Raw genomic sequence first — 27064 nt, forward strand, 5'->3', positions numbered from 1 at the left:
ATATAATTTTTTATTTTAGAAATTAATTACATAGTTTATGATTTTAACAATTCAAATCAAAAACAGTTCCTTCAAAATCCTCGTTTCCAAAAGTAGAGTTGTTTTGTTTTTTTAAATAATCTAACCCACGCAGCTCTAATGTTTGAACGGCCGAAGAACCTTTGAAAGTGAGAACCACATAATTGCCATCTGATGATAATTCACAAGCTAAAATATTTAGCTTCGGCGTGTATGTTGCCAAATGCAATCCTAATATAAAATAATATTTTATATTATTCATCAACAGAACAATATTTTATATTTACTTACCCGTGTGTAGTTCCCATATTCTAATCGATTGATCTCTACATTCAATATCACCAGAAAGCAAAATCCTTCCTGATGTGTCAATTTTTAGTAAAGTGACTGGTGCAGTATGCCCTACTAATGTACCTCGACAGTTTCCTAAAGTAAATAAAAAAATTATTGATTGAAATGAAATAGAAAATTGTCTTTAAAATGTAGTCAATTTATGATAATTTTCCCAGCGTTTTCTCTAAAAATATTTTCTTAACCTGGCCTTAAACATGCAACGGAAAAGGACAGAAAAAACTTATTTTAAAACCTTGGTGATTTTACGACATCTCAACTCAATGTAAAGTGTTATATTTACATTGTTAGAAATAAAGTGAAATTTCCGTATTATTTTTTAAGAGAAATTTCAAAAAAAATCCCTTTTTGAATTGCAAAAAAACAAATTGTATTGGTATACATTGGTATTTACATTGGTAGATTTTGTTCTCTATTTTTCGAATAATCAAGTATTTTTTACTGAGCATATCCCAAATGTTTAACTGTTATTTCTACCGCATTTAATTTTTTTATTGGAAAAAATCGGTATATTTGTATATTTATACACTATTGAAGGGTTTGTGATTCTAATGACGATTGTAAAAACAGATTGTAGACAGATTGAAAAAATCAAAGCCTTAAACCACCTTTTGCAATTTAGATTTTAGTGAGTAATGAGAAAGATGAAAATTTGGGGTATTCTTGAGTATTTACGTTTATTTTAAATTGAACTTGCCTGTTATTAAATCCCACATAACAATTTTTGCATCTTCAAGTCCAGCAATCACACACATATTCTTTTGGGAAATCGATAAAGCTACAGTGTTACATGCTGGTTTCCATTTTTTGAATAACGTTCCACTTTGAAGATCATATACAACAATGAAATTGGGTGATGGTTCTACAATTTCCTTAGCCACAACAGCAACATATGAACCTTCATGAGTGATGGCTAAAACACAATAAAATTTTAAAATTATATTTCCATGCCGCTCCAAAAAAAGAAATAAAAAATGTTAGCTCCAAAAACATTTTTTTTTAAATAATAGCCATGCTCAAAAGCCAAACTTCAAAATTTCTTCAAAACATTTTTTATGCTTTTTTATTGCATAAAAAAGTTAATGGAAACAAAAAAAAAATGAAAAATTTAAAATTGAAAAACTTAAAAGTCCTACTATCTTTTTTCTCAACAGAAAATTTCCCAAAACTCTCCCTTAGATATTAGATAAGAGCTTTTTCATTTGCAAACTTAAAAATGAAGAAATACTTTAAAAGTCGCTTTTTTCAGCTCAAAAACCATAAAAAGCTGATAAAAAATCAAAATCGTTATCTCTATTGTAAAAGGTCGAAAACTGGGTTGAAAAGTGCATTTTTATATAAAAAAGTATTTAAAATTTTTTGGGAACGGTTTATATTTTAAAACGGTATTTTTTTAGAATGGAATGCACAATAAATATATTATCCCGTGAATTATATACCTGATAATGCAGTTACAAAGTCATGATGAGGTATACGTAAATCGTAAAGTAACTTTCTTTGGGTTAAGTTCCATACCAGCAATGGAAAAGGTTTGCTATAAGAGAACACCAATATAATTGTATATTTTTTTAATAAGAAATTAAACAGTACCTCGTTTCGTCTCCACATACTAATATCCTTTAAATAAAAATTAATTATATTGTGTAGCTTTTGGCTATATGTATTTTATTTTACTTGCCTTCCATCCCCTGATACCAGTAAGGAATTTAAAAATCGATCCTAAAAATAAAATTTAAAAAAAAATTAATTAATATTATTATTAAAATTATTGTTTGAAGCAGTGACGGATTAATTGGCAATGGGGAATAAGGCTAATTGACCTTTTTCAACAATTTTGAACAATTTTGGGGCCTATTTAAAAGAGTTTTGTTCTACAGAATTCTCAGGGGACTAAGGCTGCAACCTTGTTAGCCTACAGGATAATCCGCCACTGGTTTGAAGGCATGTTAAGTATATAATTCTTAAGTATATGTTATGAATTTGTCTGATTTTAAGAAATAGTCGTAATGTACCTCTCCCGCTTTGAAGGTTGTGATGCAATCTCCGGATTTTAAATTCATCAAATTCACATACATTCGGTTTCTCGAAAGACAAACTATATGTTCAGGATCATGAACGGCAAAATAGGGCATTTTCTGGTTCATTACACCTTTCAGAGTAAGCTATTTTTTGAGTAGATCGATATAATTTGTGTTACTTTGTCTTAAAATAATAATAAATTACCACATGTTTTCCATTATCCAAGTCTATTAGTTTAATCTCTCGATTGCACAATACTGCCACACAATACTCTCCTACCAAAGAAATTGACTGAGGTTGAGGAACATTTTTGAGTACACGAACTTTTTTACACCTTTTTTTTTATAAACATTTGAAAAAGAATTTTGATAATAATAACTTTAGAATATTTTTAAACAAACAAGTACCTTTCCACATCCCAAACACAAAGTTGTTGGTCTGTTTTACTTAGCATAACCACATAATTTCCTGGACAACTAAGACTGACAGCTGTATCATAAGAATAAGACTCGGAGTTTTCAACATCAACAATGTTTTTCTCCTTGAGGTAAGTTGATTTTATATTCAGACCAGACATCCATTTTTTTTTAATAAAGGGATCAATAGTTTGAGAATTCTGAAGCTTTTCTTCGGAGCTTTGCATATGTGCGTGTATTTGTAGAGCATCAAACGTAAGAGAAGTAAAATTTTGGTTAATAATTTGGCACAAAAAAAGAATATGTGCTGAGTTTTCACTTTTACACAATAAGGTATCCTCAAAAAACGAGCAAATTCCTAAACAATCTAACTTTGATGAAATCCAAGAAAGATCGGTCATATATATTGACATATTAAAATTTTCATTGTCAATAATTGACGACTGATAGGGCAGTTCAGTAAACTTTTGCAGATTCCATCTATACGCATAAAATTAAAAGCAAAACATATATAAATAAAATATCAAACGGTAATATACAAAGTAAAATATTTTAATACATACCTCTTAAATGTTTCATGTTGGTACTGATCAGGTTGTGATGTGTAATATTTTAATAATATTTTATGTGCATCTGCAATCTGTTGTGCATATTTTTCTTTAATAGCATCCATCAATACACTGTCAACGAAATAGACATTTTTTCCATTTGATAAAAGTGATCCTATCGCCCAGCTGAATTTGCCCCATAAGAATCTCGAGTTTATTGAATCTGTAAATGTAATTGAAAACTTAATTCTAACGTTATGATTATTTTTTTCAAAAGGTAGAAACGTTTCATTTTTTTATTGGTTAAATTTGTATTATTTTTGAAACCTACAAGATTTTTCATTGTACTTTTCTTTGAACAATTCTATCAGCTCGGATTCAAGAAGTCCACACCTAGACGCAGCAATAATGGAAATGAAATAAGAGGTAATCTCTTCTCCAAACATTTCCTCTATTACGTTTAGGACTTTGAACGACAAAAGTTTAAGTGACATTTCAGGTAAATCGCCTACACCCAACCACGTTAACCACCATAGTATCTAGCATGAGTATAGATGAAACACAAATTATTAAACTGAAGTTAAATAAATAAATTAACTAATTTATACCTTGGCTTTTACTAATATTCTTTCTTCGGTGGTAGACCAAGTGGCCAGTAAATCTGAATTCATAATTGTAGTATTAATATCGCCTATACCATGTGTTATTATATTTTTCCATTGAGATGCTGGACATTTTATTTGTACTACCTCTAGTTTTTGGACATCAATTGATTGGAAATCTTTCAATGTTAGTACATCAGTTGGTGGTTTTTCATACACTGGCAGAGTTATGATACATTTAATATGCGGGGTAAACATTGAGTTTAACCAAGTAACATCTTCTAATTTATTTTTGAATGTGATGTGAAAGTCATCAAATAAAAAACAAATTGGTTTGTTAGTTGACGATAATATTTCTTTTAATGTGGCTAACACAGACTGTAGGTCCTGAATTAAAATTTAATAATTTTAATTTAAATAGGCTTCTTCTTTAAAATTGACACAAATTGAAAATTTCATCTTACATTTTCATATTTTTGATAAGGTTTATTCATTATCAACATTGATAATTGCTCGACAATTGATCTTAACAACATCAAAGGTGTACATTTGTAATATGACATTTTACAAAATCTGAAGTAGAAAAAATGTTAGCACTCTTTCATAAATCATATGATAATCAATTATTTATTATAAAAACAAATTATACCTTGTTATGATTATAGTATTTGGTTTCCACAAATTTATAACATCTGCAATTTTAGCTATAAGGGTTGTTTTTCCTGCCCCAGAAAGTCCTTCAACTATCATAATATTTTTGGAGCTCGACTGATAAAAACTAAAGTATATAAAAATTAATTAAGTTAATTTTTTATTACCTAATTGAAACAGCTACCTCTTAATATCGTCTAAAATGTCAAAATTTGCACGATTTTGTATAAGATATTTTATAAAACGATCTGTACTATCTAACTCAAATAGTAAGCGTCTATCAACACCATTTGTACAATTTGGAACTTTCACTTTAGAACTGTAATCATCTATAATATTTTCTACAATATTACAGAGGGATGCCTGTAAGGCTAATTCCAGTTGATCCTGTTGAACCGATGTAAGGAAATTCGATCCAAACACTTGATTATCTGATAAATGCATCTAAAAACGCACGAAATTTAATTTAAAGTATTATTAAAACTTTTCTTTTAACTTTTCATGTACTTACAGAAAGCTCTTGTCGCAAATTTGTAATACGTCTTAAATTTTCACTTTCCAATTTTCCTATTTCACTGCTATTTTGTGTTTCACATGTATTTTGAATCCAAAGACAACGTTTTGCAACATCTTGATTGAAAAGTATTGTGTGGTTGATTTCCTTTAATTGAAATATTTATTATGAATTTTTGAAAGTTGCTCCTGTTCTTACTTACTTGTTCCACAATAGTGGTCAGATATAGATCTAATAGCTCAACCGATAAATTTTCCGTTAAAATATGTAACACACGCTCTGATTCTTTTTTTTCTATCATATTGCTCTGTAAGAGTTTTGATTGCAATTCAATTTTTACTTTTTTATATTGATTTGTATGTAGAAAAAAGGGTTTACCTTTATTTGGAGCCTGTAACATTGGGGTTTGGATTTCTTATCAAGCTTATACCTAAGAAAATATCACAGCATTTAATTTTGGTAGCAAAAATACTGATCAATAGAGACAATATAATATACAATATAATATACATTATAATAAAAATTATGTTACATGCTCAAAAGTTATAGAATATCGATGGAGAACAACTAAAACATAACTTCTGCCCTCGTTATCATGGAATAGATCTTGATCGAAGTTTTACTTATAAAACTTTTTTAGAAAATAAAAACTAGAAATAATCTATTGCAAAGTTTGGCAGGAATGAATTTGGGTACAAATGCAAACACTTTGCGAACTTCTGCTCTGGGATTAGTTTGGCCTACTGCTGAGTACTGCTCTCCTTTTTGGTTACAGTGTACATCGTTTAAAAATAAATGTTCAACTTGATAATTCAACGAGAATCATTTCTAGTGTATTAAAATGTACAGAATTAAGCTGGTTACAAGTTTGTAACATTGCCCCGCATCAATTGAGAAGAAAAAAGCACTGAAAAATGTCCTATCCAAGTCCTTTGAAAACAAAAATTCCTTATTGTACGAAGAAATTGTGGAAGACTCACCTCCGGTGAGATTGAAGTCAAGAAAACCTTCTTGGATTCAATTTGAAGAACTCCAAGATTTTGACATAAAAACAATTTAGAAAGATGAATGGAATTCGTCAAATGTACAAAATTTGTCAATTGCGATGGATTGTTCAATTGCCGCATTGAAAGAATTCGATCAACCACGGGATATAAACAGGCAATTAAACAGATTCAGGATAAATTGTGTTTCTCAAAATGTTTCTCCTCAACAAATGGCAAATTACATCTTCGCCGCTATGTGATTGCGATGAAATACAAAGAGGACTTTCAACACTCAGTAAATGCAACCCAATAGGGTAGGGTTTACTAGAACTAGTCTAATATGGCTCGCACCGCGGTCTCTAAAGAGTCCTATTGTACTTTACACTGTGAAATCGTAAGTTTTCTCAGTAAACGCCGAGGAATATGTCTTAGCTTTTTTCCTGTCATCCTAAGCAGGCGCTCTCAAAATTCACTCAGCTCTCCCAGAAGGTCCCAAAGAGTTTTCTAAAAGATCTGAGTAAATTTTGAGCACGATTGGAGTGAGAAAAGTTTTTCATGATTTCGAGTCTCGAACAGACGACCTTACTCTCATCAGTCATATACGCTAACCACTGTACTAATGTAACGAGACAGCGATTTTTCCGATTTTTTTGAAAGTCGGGAATGCTTTGTCAGTTCCAAAGAATTTTTAAAGTTTCTCGACCACGTTTTAAAAGAATTGCTATTTTGGATAGCTACACATTAAAAATTATTATATTTACTTCTTTAATCAATTGTAAATTTCAGTATTTAAACTCAAAAGATTCTAATTAAGATTCTATTATTTATTTATCGTATGATTTTTTGAAAATGAAATATATATTATACTAATGGAGCTATGTTTGATAGCCAGTGTATCGCATCTTGGTTGAGTTCATGCATTTCTCGCAAATCTACATTGAATTTTGTAGTCGTGCAATCTTGTAAAATGTGACTCATAGTTTGTATTGATCCACATTCACAATTTGGCGAGTCCTTTTGTGACCATTTATGCAAGAAGTAGTTACACCTTCCGCAGTCAGTACGAAATCGATTTAAAAGATTCAATTTTTGAAAAATAACCGAAGAGGATGTAATCTTAAACTCTTATTTACTGTTATTCTTACATTTTGTTAGTAAAAATATGAAAATATTATTATGACTTAGATCTAGAATGTTAGCAAGCTTGGACTCAAAATTTTTTTAAATAATTTTTTTTTCGACCTTAATTATCAAAAATATGTAAGTACTTACCATTTTTCTACTAACAACTTATCTTCTGGATTTTGTTGTTCCACTTTACTAATTAGAGAAACAAAATCTTGTGTTTCAAATGACAATGGAAGTAATATATCTCCAACTGAATCGTTTAACATCAATATAGGTACGAGGTAGCAGCTGTTTATATATTCTATGTTAAAAAAAGTATTTGTAAATTATGTTAATAAAGGGTAAATTGAACAATCATTTCGAAAGAAAAACTTACTGGAAATGGCAAATAAGCAATTTGCAGCTTGGTCATGTTGTTCCGAGCCTTGAATATAAGGTTGTTTTTCTTTCCACAAAGTTTTTGATGTTGTTGCATGGTCATCATGAAGGTCGTACATATGTATCTCAAAATCTGCCTCTGAGCACTGGTATTTTCGATTAACATAATCAAAACATTTAAAAAATACATCTTTTTCAATCGAAGGACCTATTTTCACACATAAAAAATTATTTATATTCATCGTAAAATTATCATTAGATTTTAATTTTACCTAGAGTAGGTGATAAAATATAGAAAACAATTTTCGATTCCTTTTGTATTTTAGATATCATGTTGGGGTTGCCATACAATAAATGTAAAGCAGGAGGTAAAGGTGGCAGGTGTTCTAATTTAGGAGAATTCGAACTGCCACTCAAAGCATTCAAATCTGTAATGAAAATAATTTTTATGAATATTTAGATTATTTAAATACTTTGTCATAATGTCAGTGACAAAATATCATGTAATAATAATGTCATGTATTTTTTGACAACATAATAAAAACAGTGTTCCGAAAAACAGTGAACTTCTGGTAACTTTGGTTCTTATGATTAGTCCACATAGTTGAAAAATTATCAATAAATATAAATCTACCCTTCTATACTTAAATTAAATCATAAACCATCAATACATACCAGATTTATCTAAAACATTTTCGGTGGATAGTGTTTCTTCTAAATAAATTGCTTCTTTTATGGTTTGAACATTATCCTGAGAATTTGATTGATCGTAGTTTTCTGTGTAATTGTGATCCGATAAATTTTTCAGTATTGGTGGTCTAAAAAATTAAAGTATTTTAAATTTATACATTAACTACAATAATGGAAAAAATTGTTACGTTGTAGATTTTTCTGATGCATTATCATCATCTTGTTTTGATTCACCAGAATGACAATAATTTCCCATTCTTTTCACTATTTTTTTAAAAAGCAGCACATTCTCTAAAGTAATTATATTTTGTTTTTTTCTATCTTTCACTTGCAAGTTCGCAAGTACAAGCCTAAATTAATTCTACTTTTGGTAAATATTTGGATGTTTTATAATAATAGTTCTGAGTTTCCATGTACCTTATTTTCATCGATTAAAAAACTTTATTTTCAGTAGTATATTTTTCTTTGATGCGCATGTGCAATATATACAAATGTTGCTACCAGACATTCTTTTTATTTTTAAACATAATAATACAAATTAGAAATGTTAAATATCCATAGTGTATTTGTATACACATTTATTTCATGGCTCTTCCATTTGTGGTATGATAATATGCAAGAATAAAGTTAAAAAATATATAATTTTAAGTTGTTCTTTTACATAATAAATAACGAGCTTTGGATAGTACCGAAAAATTAGAAAACCACGAGCCTACGACAAATTTAATAAAATAGTATAGAATGATCAATCCGGTATTTTTATTTTTTACTATTCAGTGACAACGCATGCGTTTTTTGGGATAATGAACAGAAATACTTAGAAAAAGTAATGAATATTCAATTTCACGAATGATAGAATGTGAAATTAAATATTTTTGAAAAGATACAAGGTGTATAAATTTTTGACTTGTAATAAAACGTTTTCTGTTAATTTAGTGAAAATACCTGATATGAATGTCGCTTGTTTGGTCAATAATAAGAGTAATAAGATAATAGCAAGTATTTTCAACATTTTTAAAATTAAAATGTTATCAATAATTTTTAGGTACTCCTAATATGGTGTTTTTTCCATAAAAAGGAAGTTGACTTTGGATCATTGCTTCAAAATTGTTCAAGTAGCCAATCAAGATTAGTCAGAAATATAATTGGTCGCAAATGGATTCCTTTACTAAAAAAATATCATGTGGATATGCCCTTTGAATGTCCCTTTCATCTCAATAGGGATGTTTTCAAAGTTAAACAGGAGTCCAGAGTGGAGTATAGAGTAAACCAATGGTATTGCAAAGTGTGTGGCAAGACGTTTCTCACTGAAAATCATTTTGATAATCATTTTGACTTGAAGCATTTGACCTTACTATCGATTGTAAGAGATTACATTTTTGATAAATTTTAATTTTTAATTGAACTAATTTTCAGTCTGAACAATCGATTTGTCTTGCTAATTATTGCGATATAATGCGTTGTGATGCGGAAAATTTTAGAGTTTTGAAAAAGGAAGAGAATCAAAAATTTATAACTGACCTCGAAATTTGGACCAGCAACAAAAAAAATAGTAAACAAAACGATATTAAACAACTGGTGAAAATTAAGTAAGTTAAATCAAGATATGCATAGAATTTAAAATTCATTGTTTTTAATTTTAGACAATCGAAATCTGCAAGTGCACTTAACAGAAAAGAACTTGCTTATAAGAAGCTGATTAAAACAAACAACGGTAAAAATAATTACTTAGTATGGGTCAATTACCAGTAATTGAATATATTAGTTATTATTTTTATTATTATTTATTATTATATAGGTAGTTATTATTTTGATTATTTTTTAAATCGCTATATTTTACGAAAAGTTTTATACTTTTTCATCAAAATGCAAAAAAAAAGTTCCAAATTCTTGAATTCAACCGATATTTTTAATGATACTTTAATTTTTCAATTAATTAATGTTACTGTCTTCTTAATTTATGTTAATATTTTCAGGGAACTTAAAAGCAAATCAAAAAGAAAACATATTGTCCTTACATCAAAATGAAAATAATGATACTAGGTTCAAAAAGTCACACCCTCAAGATGTTGATCTTGATATAAAAAGTATAAAACACGAATGTGTTCCTCATAAATTGAAAGCTTTGAAAAATCAGTGTGAAGAAATCCTTAAAATTTGTCTAGGTGGCTTACTGCCTCATATGTCAGTTGATGAATTTGTTCTTTTACATGGTATGTACATAAAATTAATGTTATTCAATTCATTATTCACTCTAATGCAAATACTTTTACACATTCACAGAAGAAATTTATCATTCATCTTGTTTTTACTTGAGATGTGATAAATATTGGGATGACAACAGTACCACGCATTCTAACATTCCTTTTGGATTAATATTTATACTTATTATTGTGTTATCAAGTGGTGGTTGTTTATGTTATTACATAATTTGGATTCTTTTTGAGTAAGTTTTTAATTTTAAATTTGACAAAAAATCGTTCAAATAATTTTTTAGAAGTGACCATAGTGACGTAAATAAATTAAAAGAAATCAATATCGATTGGCATGAGATGGATAAAGACGGTATGACATTAGTCACAAATGATAAAAACAATATTCCAGCACTAGATCGAGAGTCAAATGACCACTATATTTATATTTCATATCCAGTGAAAGCTAACAAGAAAAACTTCAACAGGTAAGGTATCAATACTTAATCATAACTTCAAAACTAACAAATTTTTCTTTTAAGTTATTACAGCAGAACGACTCATTTATAAATCAAAATTATCTTAAAAATAAATAAATAATGTTCAGGAAAACAAAATCAGTTATCAATTGAAGACCGCAATTTTTTCCACTACACCTTCTAAATAACTAAAAGAAAATAAACTAATAAACAAATTAATATTTTTGGTAATTCTTTGATGATGTATAAAATGTAATTTATGAAATAATGAAATTTTTCTAATTCTTTCAAGACTTGATACAAATTGATAAAATTTTCATACCGTTTCTCGATGTTATCTTTTTTATAATCCGAAACTATTTGGATCATATATAAATAATCGTTAAAATCTTTTTTTTCTCATCTATGATCTATCAACTATTAAATAATTTTTTCATTGCTTGAATTTTTTGATGCCTTTCTTTAAATGCATATGTAAGTATAATATTAAAAAAAAAATTAAAAAAAAGCGAACTAAAAAGGAATCAACAATAGCCTTGTGGTATCAAAGTCGGAAAAAATGCCAAGTAAATAAAGTTACAAAATTTTTGACAACAAAAACTTGAATATAAAGGATTTATTTCAGAATAATTATTGATAGTTGACATACACTGAAATAAATCCTTTGTAGAACAAAAGTTTCTTATTTTTTTATGCTCTAGATGGAAAGTTTCTTAGATTTTTGATTTAGTGAAGTTGTGATTTTCCGTGATTTCTCGTGAAATGACCCATATATATTTTTAATATATATTTTTTTAAATATATTTTTTTTATTTATTACTTTTTAGTGTTGAACAGAAGTAGTTTTTAACATTTATTTAATTATAAAATCTCTTAAAACTAAAAAATGACCTACAGAAAATTCATTGTAGTGACCGCCTTGGGTTAAGAGGTGTCATTTGTATGGGAGGTCCATTTTAGAGAGCCGTAGGACAAAAGTGATGTATGGCAATGTTGTGCGTCTCGACAAGACAAACATTTCTGCATCATTAGATTTTTGAAATTTGCACTGGGATTCGGTTTAAATTTGAATTTTCCGTTTTTTTTTCGTTATAATTTTGAACTCTTATATGGGGAAAATTTTTTGTGCATTGAAAATGAACCTTCTATCTCTTAAGGGAAAGGCGTGAGACGTGTACGAACCGACAAACATACCCCTCATTGACTGAATATAAAGGATCTATAAAAATAAGCAAACGCCTTAATATTTTTTAATTAATACTTTTTAGTGTTAAGTTTGTTTAAATTTATGGAGAAAATAGTTCCATGCATAGTTTTTAAAGGGTTCACATTTTAGAACGCCACTTTCATTCCAATTTTTGTTCCTTAGGGTTTAAGAGGGGTTCAAATTGGAGAATGTAAATTGCATTAATTGGCATGAATTAGCGTGAATAGGCAAAATTTTGGCTTACCGGTGTTTCAGTGTTGTCAGAAATTTTTAATATATTTATAAAATATTTTCTTCATAAAATGGAATCTTCTGAAGTAGATATTGTTGTATTTGATAAATCTACTGTAAATGAACTTGAAATATGTGAAATAAAACGACAGGATACTGTTATACTACGTGATTCTGTTGATACACCTATGAGCTCATCAAAAGTAAAGCTCAAAAATATCGTCGATTACAAATGGGAAACGAAGCCTTATACTGGAAGATTGGTTGCTGCACATAAATGTGGAAACATTATTGCTTACACCATTAAAGGTAAAATTTATATATATATATATATATATTTCAAAAGGTCAATACAATAAATTTGTACATTGTCGGACTTAGTCAAGACAAATAATTATTATTGTTATAATTTACATTAATCTAACAATTATTTTTATGTTTAGCGAAAAATCATGAAAAAATTGAAGGAATGATTCGAATAGTCAATGTAGAAAATGGAAAACGAACACTGTTAAAAGGAATGAATAGTGAAGCACTTGATCTAGAATTTGCATTTCTAGATGATCTTATACTACTTGCTTACATAAATGATTCAACATTATACGTTCAAAAAATTGAAGAATCTGACGATCAACTTTCATCTTCGATAGTGCTACAATTAGAGAATGGCATAGAACACGTAAACACTTACGACAAAGTAACTTGGTGTCCCTATATTCCTGAGTCAGCCTTTGAAAGCGATACCTATGCTTCGCAGTTATTGACGTGGTCAAGAGGCTCTACTTTTCATTGTTATAGCATAACTGATATTACATGGAAATATGGGGTAATATTTATATTCAAATATGTATAGACAAATTATAACTTCTAATAATAATTTCGTTTTAGAATGGTCCTCACAAAGCTTCCGATATTGAAGAAGGCAGCTTGACTTTTAAGGAATTAAAGTCAAATATTCTAGATATTGGGTTTTCGCCAGGTTTTTATAATATATTATATGAGTCATTCTATTCTAAACGGAGTGAAAATATCAAAGTATTAAATTTTTAAAAGGATCTTTATGTCCATGCAAAACTAAGAACTTTTTGTTCTAGCGATTTTTTTTCGAAGGTTGTCCGAATGTTATTTTCCCTACAAAACTCACATCATCCCAAATCTAAAATTGAGTAAAGAATTTTTAATTTTTTGTTTCATCAGGATTGTTTGTCAGCTCGAATAGATCTTTTATCTCCATGAAACATATGATCGCAAACCAACAAACGACGGAAAATCCAAAAACGTTATTTTTGAAGTAAAAGAAAAAGTACTTGTAATTGTAAAAAAGTTGCTATAACAAAAAATTCTTAGTTTTGCATGATAAAGATTTTCACTCAACTTAAGATGAAATGACCCATATATATTAATAATAATATATAAGATAATATATATAATAGCTATATTGCTAAAACATAATGGATTTTTTTGAAAAATTAGCAGAACAATCCGAAAAATTCTATTTTTTTATTTTACCGGAATTTATATTAACATTAGGGAAAGATACATTTTTCTTTACAAAGCTTATCATTTAGTTTAACGGAAGATATTTCTTGTTTTATAAAATATTTTGTATAGAAAATTTAACGATTTCAAACTTTTTATGGAAGGTAGAAAGAAATCATAAACATTTTAGATTTTTGTGTATTATTAATACATAGACTAAAATATTTATTTTATTATAGACGGAACTACTCTAGCTACTTGCACACAAGATGGATATGTTAGGTAATAAAAATCAATTAATGTAATTTTAACTGCTCTGTCCTTAATAGATAGTTTTTGATAAATTGTTCAAAAAATTAATTTGTACTTATTTTTTTTTATTTGTGTTAGGTTTTATCAGGTCTATCTTCATTCGTTAGATGGTACGCCAAGAAGATTACACGAGTGGATACCTCACGATGGTAAACCTGTTAAAAAAATCATGTTTTTGGACAATTTAAACCAAAATACTACAGAGTAAGTAAGAAATGCATTTTTTAAAATGGTTTTTTTATTTCTCTTTTTTTCACAAAACGCTAACAAAACTTAAAATTTTTATTTTTCCCCTGAATGTTTTTGATGATATAAATATGTATATTCAACTTGTAATATGTATATCAAACTATTATTATTTAATTTTTATTCACAATCATTTAGTGAGCCATTGTGGAAAAATGCTATCACCTTCTCGGAAGAAAAATGTGAAATAAAACTTTGGTGCTGTGAAACATGGAAATGTCTGCAGTCCATTGCGTTTCGAAACCTTATTGATGTACCAGTTCATTTGTCTTTGGGTCTGGATAAAACTGCTTCATATATGGTAGTTTCAGACATGTATGATCAACAGATGTACGTTTTTCACATAGATAAAAGTATCGTCAATACTTCGGAAAATCAAGACAAAAAAACGTGTATCAAATCTGTTGCTAAATTTCCACTTGCCTCACAGATTCTTAGTTTTGATATTGTAAGCGCCAATGTTCAGGAGAACAAAAGTAGTCTAAGCGATGCTTATATTACAAATGAAATTGACGAATATGACGATGACACTAATAATACTCAATGTATTGTTCTAAAAATGTTTCTAGTTCAACCTAAAAGTGTCCAGGAATGCAATCTCTTCTATAATCAAATTGCTGTACAAGATGTACAAAATAGAAATGATGCAACTATTGGTAACATTTTTTTATTTAATACATGTGAAACTCAAACTAAGTACATATATTAACAATTTACACTTCTTGCAGGTGAAGTAGAAAAAAATGAAAAACAAATGATCCTAAATGAAGGATCCAAAGATACCAATCAAGATAATAACCAAAACTTTGGTATTATTAAAAACAGTCCAATTCCAAGTAAGATCTTATTCAAGTATGTATTTCCTGATTTAAAAAAAACCTTAATTGCAGCAGAAAAGCACGATGATGTAAGTGGTAAATCAAGTCCAAGTAGAGAAGTTGAAAAAATTCTAAATGAAGTTGATACATATGAAAAGTATTTCGAAGCAGTTACAGAAACTATATTAGAAGTTAAGAACATAGAAACTGATGTAGCAGGTACTTATTAAACATTATAAGTGTATGTTTTTATACTATTACTAATGCTATAAAAAAAATAGTGTCAGAAAAGGAGCAAAAGAATGATTACACAAACAAGGAAATTCAAATATCAAACAGTGATTTTAACATACCAACTTTGTCTAGTGAGTTTTTGTTTTTAAAATTTTCCGAAAAAATGTACTAACGATATTCTTATAAATTTTATATTAGCTTTGTTTCTTAACCAATCTAAGCAATTGAATGATATGAAAGAAACAATTAACGCAATACAAAAAAACATGGAAATGATAAATCAGCAAGCAAAGTATTCAAATTCATTGTTTAAAACAACCGATAACACAAATGATGATCACACAATAAATAAAATGTAATATCATTGATTTTTTTAGATAAACAATTAATTAACATACTTACTTTCAGTGAAAAACTGATAAATAATACAAAGAGTGAAATTACAAGCCATCTAGAAGGATCACTTAGTGAAAATTTGAAAAATATCGTAAAAACATTAGATAATTCTATATCATTACAAATGCAAAAAGTTTCAAAAGATATAAATTCGCAAATTGATACTAAATTTAGATCATATATTGAAAAGGAAAATGTAAAAACGGTAGTTTACTGTTTAAAAAATTCTACTTGTTATTTATTTAACGTATTTTTCAGAAAAAACTGGGAGATAACAAAATGGATATAAATATGACGATTGAAAAGACAATCTCTACGTTGATTAGTAACTCTCTGATTCCATCATTTGAAACTATTTCAAAAGAAATGATATTTCAATTCAACAAAACAATAATGTCTACCACGCAGGAATGTAAATTTTTTAAAGTAACATTTTTTGTACACTAAAGAAAGCTAATTAACTTTTTTCTCTAGATACAAAACTTTTTGAAAAACATGCAAAATTCAATACATTGACCAACGATTCATCAGAACAGTTTCTATTAAAGTCGCAACAAAACTTGATGAAAACAGAAGAAGTATTAAAACTCAATTTAAATTCTTTGTCAAAAGATATCAAAACGATGGAAGCTCATATTTCAAGAACAATCAAAGATCAAATCAAGAATGAAGTATGTAAATAACATTTCTAGATTCACATACATTTCTGTCTGCTAAGGTCATTGAACTTGATTCTTTCACATTTAGCACGTTTCTACTTATAACATTAAACTTAATTTTACTTAAACTTAATCGCTTATTTAAAGATGCGAAAACTTTAATTAACTATCTAATCAATTTTTCATCTCAAGGTTCAAAAACAATTCCTAGAGCAGACGTCTGCCATCAGAAGTTCAGTATTGTCTGCCGTTCGAACACAAACACCAGTTCCATCATCTCAAAATATACAGAGTAACATTTGTAGATTGTTAGATCAAGGTCAAATAAATAAAGCTTTTCACTTGGCTCTGATTGCAAATGATCTCACATTAGTAGAATACACTATTAAGAAAGCTGATTTTGATACAGTATTTCATCCATGTAATTTAGAACAAACGGTGCTTTTGTCACTTATTCAGCAGCTATCAGCCGATATGAAACAACATTCTGAATTGAAACAAAAGTAAGCATTTTCATATATGTATTTTCTTAAATATTGTTAAAGTATTGTTAATGATAATTAATGATTTTTAATGTTTTGTTAAAATATATGTGTAATAATATGATCATATTTTAACTTTCAGATACTTAGCGGAAGCAATCATAAATTTAAATTTAGAGGACTCTTCTATTAAAGAACATGCTCCAAGGATTATGACTGAGCTTCGTCAGAATTGTAAAACGTTCGTCGCTGAAAATCCAAATAACTATTTGACAAGCTACGTGAAAATGTTAATTCTGGCATCACAAAGTGTCGCATAATCAATAAAATGTAAGACCGATCATATGTGTAATAAAAGACAAAGTATAAATACAGTTTTTTTAGATAGATATGGATGTATTGTATTTTTTTAAATTTCTTGTTAAAAAAATTAAAATAGACATTCAAATCATCAAAAAATAAATTAATACTTATATTTATTTTATTTTTCTTTTATTTCAGTAAAGTAAAATGGTATGTTTCAATCAACCTACTTAATAGGTTTTTAATTTTAGATTAATGTTACTTAATCACTGTAAGTAGACGAGAGTAAAAGAATATTTATGAACAAGGATGATTATATTTTTACTTATTAAGTATATATACACTCCTCATTGAGTTGTTTTGTTTTATTTAATAAGAAGTTCAAGAAATGTGTATTATGATATTTCCTTTGCATTTCTACATGTTTGCAACAGGTTTGTTCATTCATTCCGTTCATTATGGATTTAAGTAGCCACAATGTATTGTTTGAGTTGATATGTTCTTCAGTTAACTGATGTTAAGCGAATTTGTCGGATCGTCAAGGTTTCAATTTGAATGTTTAATTTAGATATTTCGTATCACTTAAACGTGAAAGCATTTAAATAAATATATGAATTTTTAATCTAAAAAACAAAACAACAATTAATAGTGTGCAATATTATCGTGCTAATACATATTGTTTTGTTTTATTTTAAAAAAAAAACAAATCGTTAGTATTTTCTTCTTAGTCTTCAAATGATTAATGCAATGTAATAAAAACAAAAATGAATTAAAAGAATGCAATACGTATAAAACGTATATTGAAATAGTAAAATATTTATGTATATGCAGTATGTAACATCTAAACTTTAACTAAAATCATAAATATTTTTTGTTTGTTTTTTGTCAATACGATTATAGGTAAGTTTTTATTTACTTTCTTTAATTAAAAACTTAAACTCACATATACTAATTGTAAGTATATAGGCACCTACAATTTGTTACATGCAAATATTTTCTGTAACGCTAAGCCAGGGAAATGAATCTTAACAAATTAATTTATGTTACAATGTTGTCGAGGCAATTGGATAATCACAAATGTTTAAATGAATTAGATGAAAATGTATTTTAATAACTCTATCGGCTTTGAATTAAAATCGAAAGTCATGTGGAGAAATCCTTAGCCAATTACGGGTGATGCATCAGTCGAGAAAACTGTGCTCATGAAAAAAACAAGAAAGCAGGCCAAAATCCAGATTTCAAATTTTTGTAACCGAAAATTTTAAATAAGCTTAAAATTTATATCTATGTTTTGTCCCATGTCCAATCTCAAAAGTCAAAAAAATCTTGAATATTTTGGATGTTTTTTTCCACTTTTTTCATAATTAAAAAAATACTAATAATTTGTGCAAATTGAAATGAAAATTTTCATCTAAAAAAAAAAAAAAAATTAAAAAATTGATTTTCAAAATTTTTCGACTTGTTTTGTTTATTTCAAATGGCTAGCAATAACAAAAAAAATAAATTGTATATGGTCAAAAACTGGTTAGAAAAAGCCCTTTTATATGAAAATAAATATATTTCAAAACTTTTTTTTTACTTTGTCATTTTTTGAAAAACTGCAAAGTAGAATGAATCCTCTTTTGATTTTAAAATCTACACAAAATTCAAATTAGGCAAGTATCAATTGAGTAAAAATGATTTCTTTACTCTTCACAATTTGAAAATACTTTTTTTATATCTTTCATAAAATGTTAAAATTCTGAATGAACCATATTTCCCAATTTCCCCAAGTTTCCATATTTTATAGTTAACCATTGGAAGCTCATATAAATCCTTAATATTGAATAATGTTCAATGTTGGAAAAGCGAATTTCTCCTTAGTTTTTATTGGAAGTGCGGAAATGGGGAAGCTTATCAATTTAACTTTTCGGAACACATTTCAGTTCAGTTTTTGCCAAACAGTCAAGAAGAACAGGAACAGATTTTTAAATGATAAGATTAAATCACTTTCGCAATAAAATGTTCGAATCTCGAGACGGTTAAATTGAAAAAGTAATGTCAGAAAAACCATGTTAAGTTTTCAGGTGAGATCATGAATGAAAATACTTTCGAAGATGTTTAATTTTTTGACGAATTTTGTTTAAATTCAAAATTAAAGCAAAAATATGAATACAAAGGATAAGTAAAAATAATTAACACAATAAAAGGGTAACATTCATTGAAATCTAAATGAAAAATAACCATTGGCCATTCTTAACACTAACACATACTACCACAAAAAACTGGTCGCTTTCGTTTTTTTTTTCTCGATTATTATTTAGTATTTAATTTACCTCTTTTGAAAAATACTATTGTTCCGCTTTAGTAATAAGCTGGTTTTTTCGCTTGTATTTGGTTATTCACGTATTAAAAAAAAGTATACTTGCATACATACGAAATACATACATGAATACCGGTTTTCGGGCATTTTGCTCTTTAATAGTGAGTGAGGGGAATAATAATAATAGAGTTTTGGGTTTCTTCAGTATGAAAATACGCTTTAGCTTAAAACTATTGACGCTTCACGCACACGATCATATGTGCATACTTTGAAACGATCATTATATTTATTGACAAAGATCTACAACTAAGTTATAAACAACTGAACGTGTGTTAGTGATACGAGGAATCTCATCGCGATCAGACTAAACTTGGAAGTAAACTTACAATTTTGTTATATTTTCTGATTGCAGTACATACATAGAGTGTTAACTTCATACAAAAAAATAATAGTGAAACATATATTTAAAACACCGTACAAAATAGACACCTGATGTACGACGTGTCAAATGATCAAATATTTATTGAGTTTTCGAAATTAAGAGTCTATATTTAAAAATGAAACATTCTTTTTCACGAACTATATATTAAAATGTCGATTTGAACTTGATATACCATCCTAAAATTAAGATACAATAAAAGTTAGAGATACAACAAAGCCAAAAAAATATTTTCTGACCAAATATCGCAGACTAAATAATTTTGAATATTGAGCTATGATTTGGTATAAAGATAATGAATAAAAAATTTTAAGAGGAAAAATTATCAAAATGATAGTTAAACAAAATGCAGTGAGCACTGTGCAAACACGAACTGCTAATACATTAGCTTGTCGTCAATGGTGGAAAGTATGTTTTTTATATGGCGACCAACAAAAATATTATAGACAAATATATGGTAGAGCAGCAGCTCAGAGGTTGGCCACAGCTCAAACAAATAGTAATTCATATACAAATGAATCTACTTCGACAAAAACTTTGCATCCGTTAGAAAATAAACTTATGGATAATAAAGAATCGATTAGGCCACATAGACGAATTACTGTATTAGATGATCCATTTCTCTTTGGCATTGAGAATGATGGATGTGGATCTGATAGTGGAATAGATGCTAATCCGAATTCTAAAAATAATCAAGTCTCAATATTACTGGTTAATCAAGAGAAAAAAAGTAGCAAAGAAAGCTTATCATTGACTGTAAATAGGTCTGAAAATGTTGCTCGATCACGTATTGGAATTGTTGACGGTAGCTTTTTTAGTAATCCAAATGTCGACAAATCTATCAAAAATTCTAATGAAATGCATAATTATAAATATCCTTTAATAGATGAAAATAATTCTGTTAGGTGAGTTTTTCTAATTTTTAGAATCTTCCAAGCAACTACTTCATGGCAATTTTTTAGTTGGCAATTCAGTGACCTACTAGAATTTCAACTCTTTAAGTATATTTTTTGATGTAAAAGAAATACATATTTTCGCGGTTAATTTGGTCGTCTTTTTATTTTCTTCTAATTTATTTATATATAACATGCACAATAAACTATTCGATAAAGAGAGCTTAAATGAGAAATTAAACAAAAAAAAAATTGAAAACCAAAAAGATTTGATTGATACCAAAGGTGTCTCCGAAAGAATTCAGTTGAATATTTATTTATTGAATTATTTGAATATTTAATATTTGAATATTTAATATTCAAATTATAAATAATTATTTTTAGGCCAACAAAACAATCAGCTCAACAAAAGTCGTTTCCTCTCCAAATGCCAAACAATCACCAATTAGTATTGAGCAACCAAAATATAACGACGGCTACAAAGAATACACAAGAAGAAATATTCAATCAAAAAACAGTTTTTTATCCAGATTATATGCGTCAGTATCAATTGTCTTCCAATTCACTAGTTTCGAAAAAAAAGCTCCAACAAGAAAACCATGCCTTGTCAATCAATGCCGAACAAAACTATCGTCAACACGAAAGCAATGGTGGAAGTTATACACATGGAGAGAAACAATCATTAGATTTAACGACACGGCCCCATCAGTCAAACAGAAACCAACAAAAAAACGTTGCACTTGCCACATTGGAGACGACTCTATATGGACAACCGACGAGCCTGTCGCTAATTTCAATGCCACAAAATATGAGTTCACCCCATAACAATGTCTTATGCCTCACTGGTCAAAAGATTCCACAAGATATGTACAGACATTCGCATTCAGATGACGATAGCGGGTGCGCTTTAGAAGAATACACATGGGTTCCTCCCGGATTAAGACCTGATCAGGTAATATTGTTTTAAATAAGAACGAAAAAAAACACAGTAAGGATGTACTATAAACAAATAATATGTAGGTCCATTTATACTTTGCTGCCATTCATGAAGATAAAATTCCATATGTAAATAGTATAGGAGAAAGATATAGGATAAGACAACTATTGCAACAATTACCACCACATGATAACGAGGTAAGTTTGGTTCTTAAATAATCTGAAATGCATATAGTTTTTCCTATTTATATTTATGTCATTAGGTTCGATACTGTCATGCATTGACAGATGAAGAAAGAAAGGAATTAATGTTATTTTCAGCTCAACGTAAACGAGAAGCTCTAGGACGTGGTACAGCAAAACAACTTGCTCAAAACGTACAATGTGAAGGGGTAAGCGAAAAGTATTGAGAATAAAGCACATAATAAATATATTGTATATTGCTAAAAGGAAACGAACATGAATCCACAATCATCTGTCTTTAAAGTTACAGTTGTTGAAAATGTTTTGGGCATCTTTTTTCCTAATTAGGCAAGTACAATTTCAAGAAATGTTTCACATTATTTCGGACCTCAAAAAGTAAGGAGGAGGGAGTAATGAATAATGATAATGGAATACAATGTTTTTAATGATTTTTCCATCTTTTTCACTATTTTTAAAGAGTGTTAATATTCAATTGTGTGCTTTAAAGACATTTAAAATCTTTTATTTTAACATTTAGACAATTTTGAAAACAAAAAAAAATTTTAAAATTTTTTGGCAAATTCCAAATTATAAATTTTTTTTCTGTGAAAATTAGTCTAACCCTTTGAAAAATTGCAAAATATAACAAAATTTATAGATTTCAACCAATTTTTGATGATTTTTTGTCATTTTTCGTATGTTTTGAAGGTAAAAATATTTCAAAACCATTATCATTATTCCATTATTCCCTCCTTGGATTTTCGTAAAAAGTTAGGTGGGAGGACATGTGAAACATTTTTTGAAATTGCACTTGCCTTATTTTGAAAATTTCAAAGAGGAATATCAAGTATCTAATTTTTTTTTACTTTTAGTGTGGAAACAAAAAAAAATAATCATCTTTTTTAATTTTCAAAATTGATGCACACTAATAGATATGCAAAATTGTAAGAAATTCTATTATTTAAAAGCGGTACTTTTTCACCATCCTAACTTGTAGAAATAAGTTTGAATTTGTTTCGTTAAGTTGAAACAGATTGGCTTACATATGTGTAGTTAACCAAATGATAATTCTATATGTGTGCTAATAAATATTTGCGTGTGCATAATGATTGGTTGGAGTTTTTATTATAAAAAAAAATACACAAGGTGCATTCCATTCTAAAAAATACCAAAATCACGGTTTGGATTTCTCCATAAAACCGTAAAAGAAATGAAAAACTGAATAGTTTATCGTTATGTCCATCTTATTTTTCAATATTAGTTAATAGTTAATAATAGTTTCAAAATTTTTTGATCGTAAAATATGGGCAAAATCCGTGTAGCGAAAAAAAGTCGAGTTTATTATTTATTTCAAAATATTTGTTCTCCAGGATTGTTTGTCGCTTCGAGTACATCAATTTTTACCATGAAACATATGGTTGAAGAACCGTTTGGTTAGAAAGTCTGTAATATATTTTGTATTTTTAAATCATACGAAAAAAAAAATAAAAATCGAAAAAGCAAAAGTTTTTTATTTTTGGGTGGACATCACGATAAAACAACGGAATTTGCACTTTTATTTATAATTTGAAAATCCGGAATTTCGGTATTTTTTAGAATTGAATGCTCCACAAACAAAACATCTACAGTTCTACATGAACCTGTAGTACAAAAGGAATAATTTACATTCTTACAACTAAACATAATTAAAAATGTATGAACGTCCATCAAGTATTTTTTAATATCATCTTTCTGCGTTTTAGCTTTAAGGAATATTTTTCATTGAGAAATTTACATAGAAGAGCTATTAAGTATCTTGTTTATACACAAGTAGTTTGTTATTATAATTTAGTGAATGGTTTGCACATAAGTTGTATCAACCCTAAGGCTATAAAATATTATGATTTTTCTTTCGTAAACGTTTTAATAAAGTTTTTAACTCAAAAGGATTTACAGTATATTTGATTAGAAAACAAATTGTTTGAAACGCAGATAAAGGTTTTTGAAGACTCGCAGGGTTTGGCGGTGGTTGTAGTATCCTCATAAGGTGATACAATGGTTTTCATGCTTCAAAAATGATTCAAAAAAGTTTTATTCATATTAAATGACGTTTGTCTACTTTGTTTACCTTTTAGTGTGAAAATAGCATAAAGGAAAACGAAATTGGAGTATATGCATCACGATTTGGTCCAAACATTTTTTGGCATCCAGTGTGTTTCGTTTGTTTTGTCTGTAAAGAGTTGCTCGTCGATTTAATATATTTTTATAGAGAAGGACGACTTTATTGTGGAAGGCATCACGCAGAAACCCTTAAACCAAGATGTTCTGCATGTGACGAGGTAAGCGATTGTTTTTTTTTTTTATAAAAATATTTCAAAAAATTCAATTCAAAGATTATTTTGGCTGACGAATGTACTGAAGCGGAAGGAAGAGCTTGGCATATGAAACATTTTTCGTGTTTTGAATGCGATCAAAAATTAGGTGGACAAAGGTACTCATTATTTCGTTTGTTCAAACATACTTACCATCTCAATATTTTTAATGTTAATTTGTTGTTACAGATATATCATGAGGGATGGTAAACCATTTTGTTTGAATTGTTTTGATTCTATGTTTGCGGAGTACTGCGATTTTTGTGGGGAGCCTATTGGTGTTGACCAAGGACAAATGAGTCACGATGGACAACACTGGCATGCAACAGAAAAATGTTTTGCTTGTACAACTTGTAGCTGTTCTCTTCTTGGTCGTCCTTTTTTACCTAGACGAGGAGCAATTTATTGTTCTATTGCTTGTAGTAAAGGAAATCCACCTACTCCGACAGACGGCAGTGGTAATGTAATGGAACTTTCTAAGAAACAATATTCAAATGAAAAATCAGAAAAATCCCTAAAAGAAGATATTAATGTCGGGAACTTACAAATTAATTCACATTTGCTTGTAAAAAATCTATTGGAAAAATCAGATCCTCAATTGACAGAAAATTTGGCGTCAAGCTTGAAAAATGATATTTCTTTAGATCTATCTGATTTGTCTTCTAGTCTTTTAAAAATTAATTCTTCACCGTTATTGAATGAAATAAAACGGGAACAAGAAGAAATGAATATAAACTTAAAGGATTTTAGTGAAAATGAACTGTCAACACGCGATTTGCCTATAAAGGGAGAAGATTCTAAATACACATTTCAATTGATTGCTAAAAGTACACCTGACAGTTTAAACACTATTCAAAAAACTGTGACAGATTCGCAAGACATACTTCCTAAACCTATACCAATTAAAAAGGAAGTTCGTTTTGAAACTCCTGATACGAAAAAGAGAGAAAGTTCTCGCAATAGAATTCACAAAGGAAACAACCAACAGAATCGCTCTGGTGTTAGGCAAAGTAGAAAAAATCGTTATAATAGACATCGCAAATACTCTACAGAAAACTCACAGTGTTCAGACGAAATGAAAAAAAATATGGCTCCAGCTCTTACATTAAACCACCAAAGCTTAGAAGATGACACTGATGTAACTAGCATTTGTTCCACCTGCTCCAGCTCATCTTCCAGCGGAGATGAAGAAACATATGCGATTCCCATTAAACGGACTTTTCTAGGAAGAAAAGTTAATTATATTCCGAACGATGCTCTTGCAGTAGCACGACGTGAAAGAAAAACAGAGATTGATAAAGATGATAAAAATTGTATTATATCATGATCTAAATAATTAAATATGCAATTGATATGTATTTACATGCCTATTTAATATCTAATAAAAAAATAAGTAGATATGCTCTTTAATTTAAGCATGTTTTTCTACTTTTGCTTTATAGTCAAGTATGTACTACCTAACAATCAATAAGTGTCTGGAAAAAGTACATCATACTTATCCTAATAACAATTTTGTACTTTTTTTTCTTTTTTTTTTAAATCGGATTTGCGTTTTGATGCAACTTTGTGCATCTTCTTGCCTTATTTGTGTTTCCACTAAATACATACTTTTTCTGTATTTTTGAACCCAATTATATTTTGGATCTTGGCTACCCTTGAATTTGGATGTAGTTTGCATTGTAACGTATCTGAAATTTGGTTCTATTATTTGGTTTCTTATTAGTTCTTACCAAAGTGGTATCATCGTAAAACATGAACAACATGGTGATACGGTTATCCTTCCTTCAATTACCGTTCCTTCTCAAATACGTTCATTCTCGACTTTGTTTCTACAACCTATAAAAAATTATTGATTAACATTTAGTTTTCAGTTAATAAGAGAAAATTATATAACTTGTAAATGTCAAAAATGAAAATAATGGAAAATCATTAATCTTTCGGTAATTTAAAAAAAATATTTAAATAATTTGTGGAAAATCTAAATTTAAAATGTTTTAACCCAATGAGAAAATCAGGTAACCTCGCACATTGCGTGAATAACAGTATGCAAACGCGTGTAGCAAACGTGACCCAGTGCGCACTGTTGAAATTAATCAAATAAAATACCAAAATAATAATAAATATGAAGTATTTAGATAACTGAATAAAAAATTCATTAGAAGAAATATTTTACTATTGCAAGTTAAACTAAAAATAAATTTACGTCTTTTGTTTATTTCGAAACAAAAGTTTGTATAACATATTATATACATATTTTTGAAAGGAAAATCTTCTTGAGGTTTAAACCTTCAAATCTGGAGTTTTGAATATTTACAGCTATGGCAAATTTTGTTGGTCGTATTAACCATGCAATTAAATCATTTTCGCAACCTGCGATTCAAAAAATATGGAATGTTCATGGCACATTTTTACCAGCTTATCGTTTTGTGAGCACCCTCTCACAAATTAGAAATAACGCAAGTCCCTTGCTTCAAGCTTGTACTCCTAATATCCAACAAACTTGTGGAATGAAAGTTAAAGGACAATTGAGGCGTCGATGCAAGGATTGTTATTTTGTTTGGAGAGAAGAGAGTGAGTTTTAAAATAATAACCTACTATGAATATTTACCTATATTATGTTC

The 27064-nt window shown here is 28.5% G+C and overlaps 4 protein-coding genes across 11 annotated transcripts; 3 read left to right on the forward strand and 1 right to left on the reverse strand.

Moving 5' to 3' along the window:
• Nucleotides 1-11: 11 nt before the first annotated feature.
• On the reverse strand, nucleotides 12-26439 carry LOC134829264 (uncharacterized). Of its 3 annotated transcripts, XM_063842275.1 has the most exons (24): nucleotides 26338-26439; nucleotides 26174-26279; nucleotides 8287-8429; nucleotides 7884-8039; nucleotides 7610-7819; nucleotides 7378-7534; nucleotides 5498-5549; nucleotides 5322-5426; nucleotides 5117-5266; nucleotides 4790-5049; nucleotides 4604-4732; nucleotides 4419-4527; nucleotides 3961-4341; nucleotides 3684-3891; nucleotides 3368-3575; nucleotides 2796-3284; nucleotides 2593-2722; nucleotides 2382-2531; nucleotides 2048-2088; nucleotides 1960-1986; nucleotides 1809-1903; nucleotides 1067-1282; nucleotides 310-444; nucleotides 12-249 (listed from the first exon to the last, which is right to left on the reverse strand). In XM_063842275.1, the coding sequence occupies exons 4-24, from the start codon at nucleotides 7942-7944 to the stop codon at nucleotides 44-46; spliced, it is 3519 nt and encodes a 1172-aa protein (XP_063698345.1). In that variant the 5' UTR covers nucleotides 7945-8039; nucleotides 8287-8429; nucleotides 26174-26279; nucleotides 26338-26439; the 3' UTR covers nucleotides 12-43. The 3 variants fall into 3 exon arrangements, with proteins under 3 accessions (XP_063698345.1, XP_063698343.1, XP_063698344.1); XM_063842273.1 differs by lacking the exons at nucleotides 26174-26279; nucleotides 26338-26439 and adding an exon at nucleotides 8490-8704; XM_063842274.1 differs by lacking the exons at nucleotides 1067-1282; nucleotides 26174-26279; nucleotides 26338-26439 and adding an exon at nucleotides 8490-8704.
• Nucleotides 9127-11154, forward strand: LOC134831849 (uncharacterized). 2 transcript variants are annotated; one of them, XM_063845672.1, is made up of 8 exons: nucleotides 9127-9282; nucleotides 9347-9664; nucleotides 9718-9890; nucleotides 9945-10015; nucleotides 10278-10514; nucleotides 10585-10747; nucleotides 10799-10981; nucleotides 11036-11154. In XM_063845672.1, exons 1-8 carry the CDS (start codon nucleotides 9256-9258, stop codon nucleotides 11061-11063), a joined length of 1200 nt encoding a protein of 399 aa, XP_063701742.1. In that variant the 5' UTR covers nucleotides 9127-9255; the 3' UTR covers nucleotides 11064-11154. The 2 variants fall into 2 exon arrangements, with proteins under 2 accessions (XP_063701742.1, XP_063701743.1); XM_063845673.1 differs by having other exon boundaries at nucleotides 10811-10981.
• LOC134830001 (enhancer of mRNA-decapping protein 4 homolog) lies at nucleotides 12431-17648 on the forward strand. 5 transcript variants are annotated; one of them, XM_063843331.1, is made up of 16 exons: nucleotides 12431-12719; nucleotides 12854-13236; nucleotides 13299-13389; nucleotides 14129-14171; nucleotides 14280-14405; nucleotides 14586-15103; nucleotides 15176-15283; nucleotides 15338-15484; nucleotides 15547-15630; nucleotides 15698-15854; nucleotides 15908-16100; nucleotides 16154-16307; nucleotides 16370-16566; nucleotides 16747-17057; nucleotides 17179-17366; nucleotides 17538-17648. In XM_063843331.1, the coding sequence occupies exons 1-15, from the start codon at nucleotides 12482-12484 to the stop codon at nucleotides 17354-17356; spliced, it is 2928 nt and encodes a 975-aa protein (XP_063699401.1). In that variant the 5' UTR covers nucleotides 12431-12481; the 3' UTR covers nucleotides 17357-17366; nucleotides 17538-17648. The 5 variants fall into 5 exon arrangements, with proteins under 5 accessions (XP_063699401.1, XP_063699403.1, XP_063699402.1 ...); XM_063843333.1 differs by lacking the exon at nucleotides 17538-17648 and adding an exon at nucleotides 17425-17461; XM_063843332.1 differs by lacking the exon at nucleotides 17538-17648 and adding an exon at nucleotides 17421-17430.
• Nucleotides 20003-25867, forward strand: LOC134829265 (protein espinas-like). The gene is made up of 7 exons (XM_063842276.1): nucleotides 20003-20985; nucleotides 21358-21925; nucleotides 21994-22107; nucleotides 22173-22301; nucleotides 24207-24410; nucleotides 24465-24562; nucleotides 24633-25867. The coding sequence occupies exons 1-7, from the start codon at nucleotides 20411-20413 to the stop codon at nucleotides 25768-25770; spliced, it is 2826 nt and encodes a 941-aa protein (XP_063698346.1). The 5' UTR covers nucleotides 20003-20410; the 3' UTR covers nucleotides 25771-25867.
• Nucleotides 26440-27064: the final 625 nt, after the last annotated feature.

This window comes from Culicoides brevitarsis, chromosome 2, assembly GCF_036172545.1.
Source record: "Culicoides brevitarsis isolate CSIRO-B50_1 chromosome 2, AGI_CSIRO_Cbre_v1, whole genome shotgun sequence".
Lineage (NCBI taxonomy): Eukaryota > Metazoa > Arthropoda > Insecta > Diptera > Ceratopogonidae > Culicoides > Culicoides brevitarsis.

Bases quoted from the DNA above. Each gene is read 5' to 3' on its own strand.
- LOC134829264 (XM_063842273.1), bottom strand. From the start codon at position 8,557: ATGGGAAATTATTGTCATTCTGGTGAATCAAAACAAGATGATGATAAT. The intron at 5,427-5,497 runs GTAAACCCTTTT...AAACTCTTACAG, and splicing joins GTTACAGGCTCCAAATAAAG to AGCAATATGATAGAAAAAAA. The intron at 2,723-2,795 runs GTACTTGTTTGT...ATAAAAAAAAAG, and splicing joins TGTGTTTGGGATGTGGAAAG to GTGTAAAAAAGTTCGTGTAC.
- LOC134831849 (XM_063845672.1), top strand. From the start codon at position 9,256: ATGTCGCTTGTTTGGTCAATAATAAGA. The intron at 9,665-9,717 runs GTAAGAGATTAC...ACTAATTTTCAG, and splicing joins ATTTGACCTTACTATCGATT to TCTGAACAATCGATTTGTCT. The intron at 9,891-9,944 runs GTAAGTTAAATC...TTTTAATTTTAG, and splicing joins AAACAACTGGTGAAAATTAA to ACAATCGAAATCTGCAAGTG.
- LOC134830001 (XM_063843331.1), top strand. From the start codon at position 12,482: ATGGAATCTTCTGAAGTAGATATTGTTGTATTTGATAAATCTACTGTA. The intron at 13,390-14,128 runs GTTTTTATAATA...ATTTTATTATAG, and splicing joins AGATATTGGGTTTTCGCCAG to ACGGAACTACTCTAGCTACT. The intron at 17,058-17,178 runs GTAAGCATTTTC...TTTAACTTTCAG, and splicing joins CATTCTGAATTGAAACAAAA to ATACTTAGCGGAAGCAATCA.
- LOC134829265 (XM_063842276.1), top strand. From the start codon at position 20,411: ATGATAGTTAAACAAAATGCAGTGAGCACTGTGCAAACACGAACTGCT. The intron at 21,926-21,993 runs GTAATATTGTTT...AATAATATGTAG, and splicing joins CCGGATTAAGACCTGATCAG to GTCCATTTATACTTTGCTGC. The intron at 24,563-24,632 runs GTACTCATTATT...TTGTTGTTACAG, and splicing joins CAAAAATTAGGTGGACAAAG to ATATATCATGAGGGATGGTA.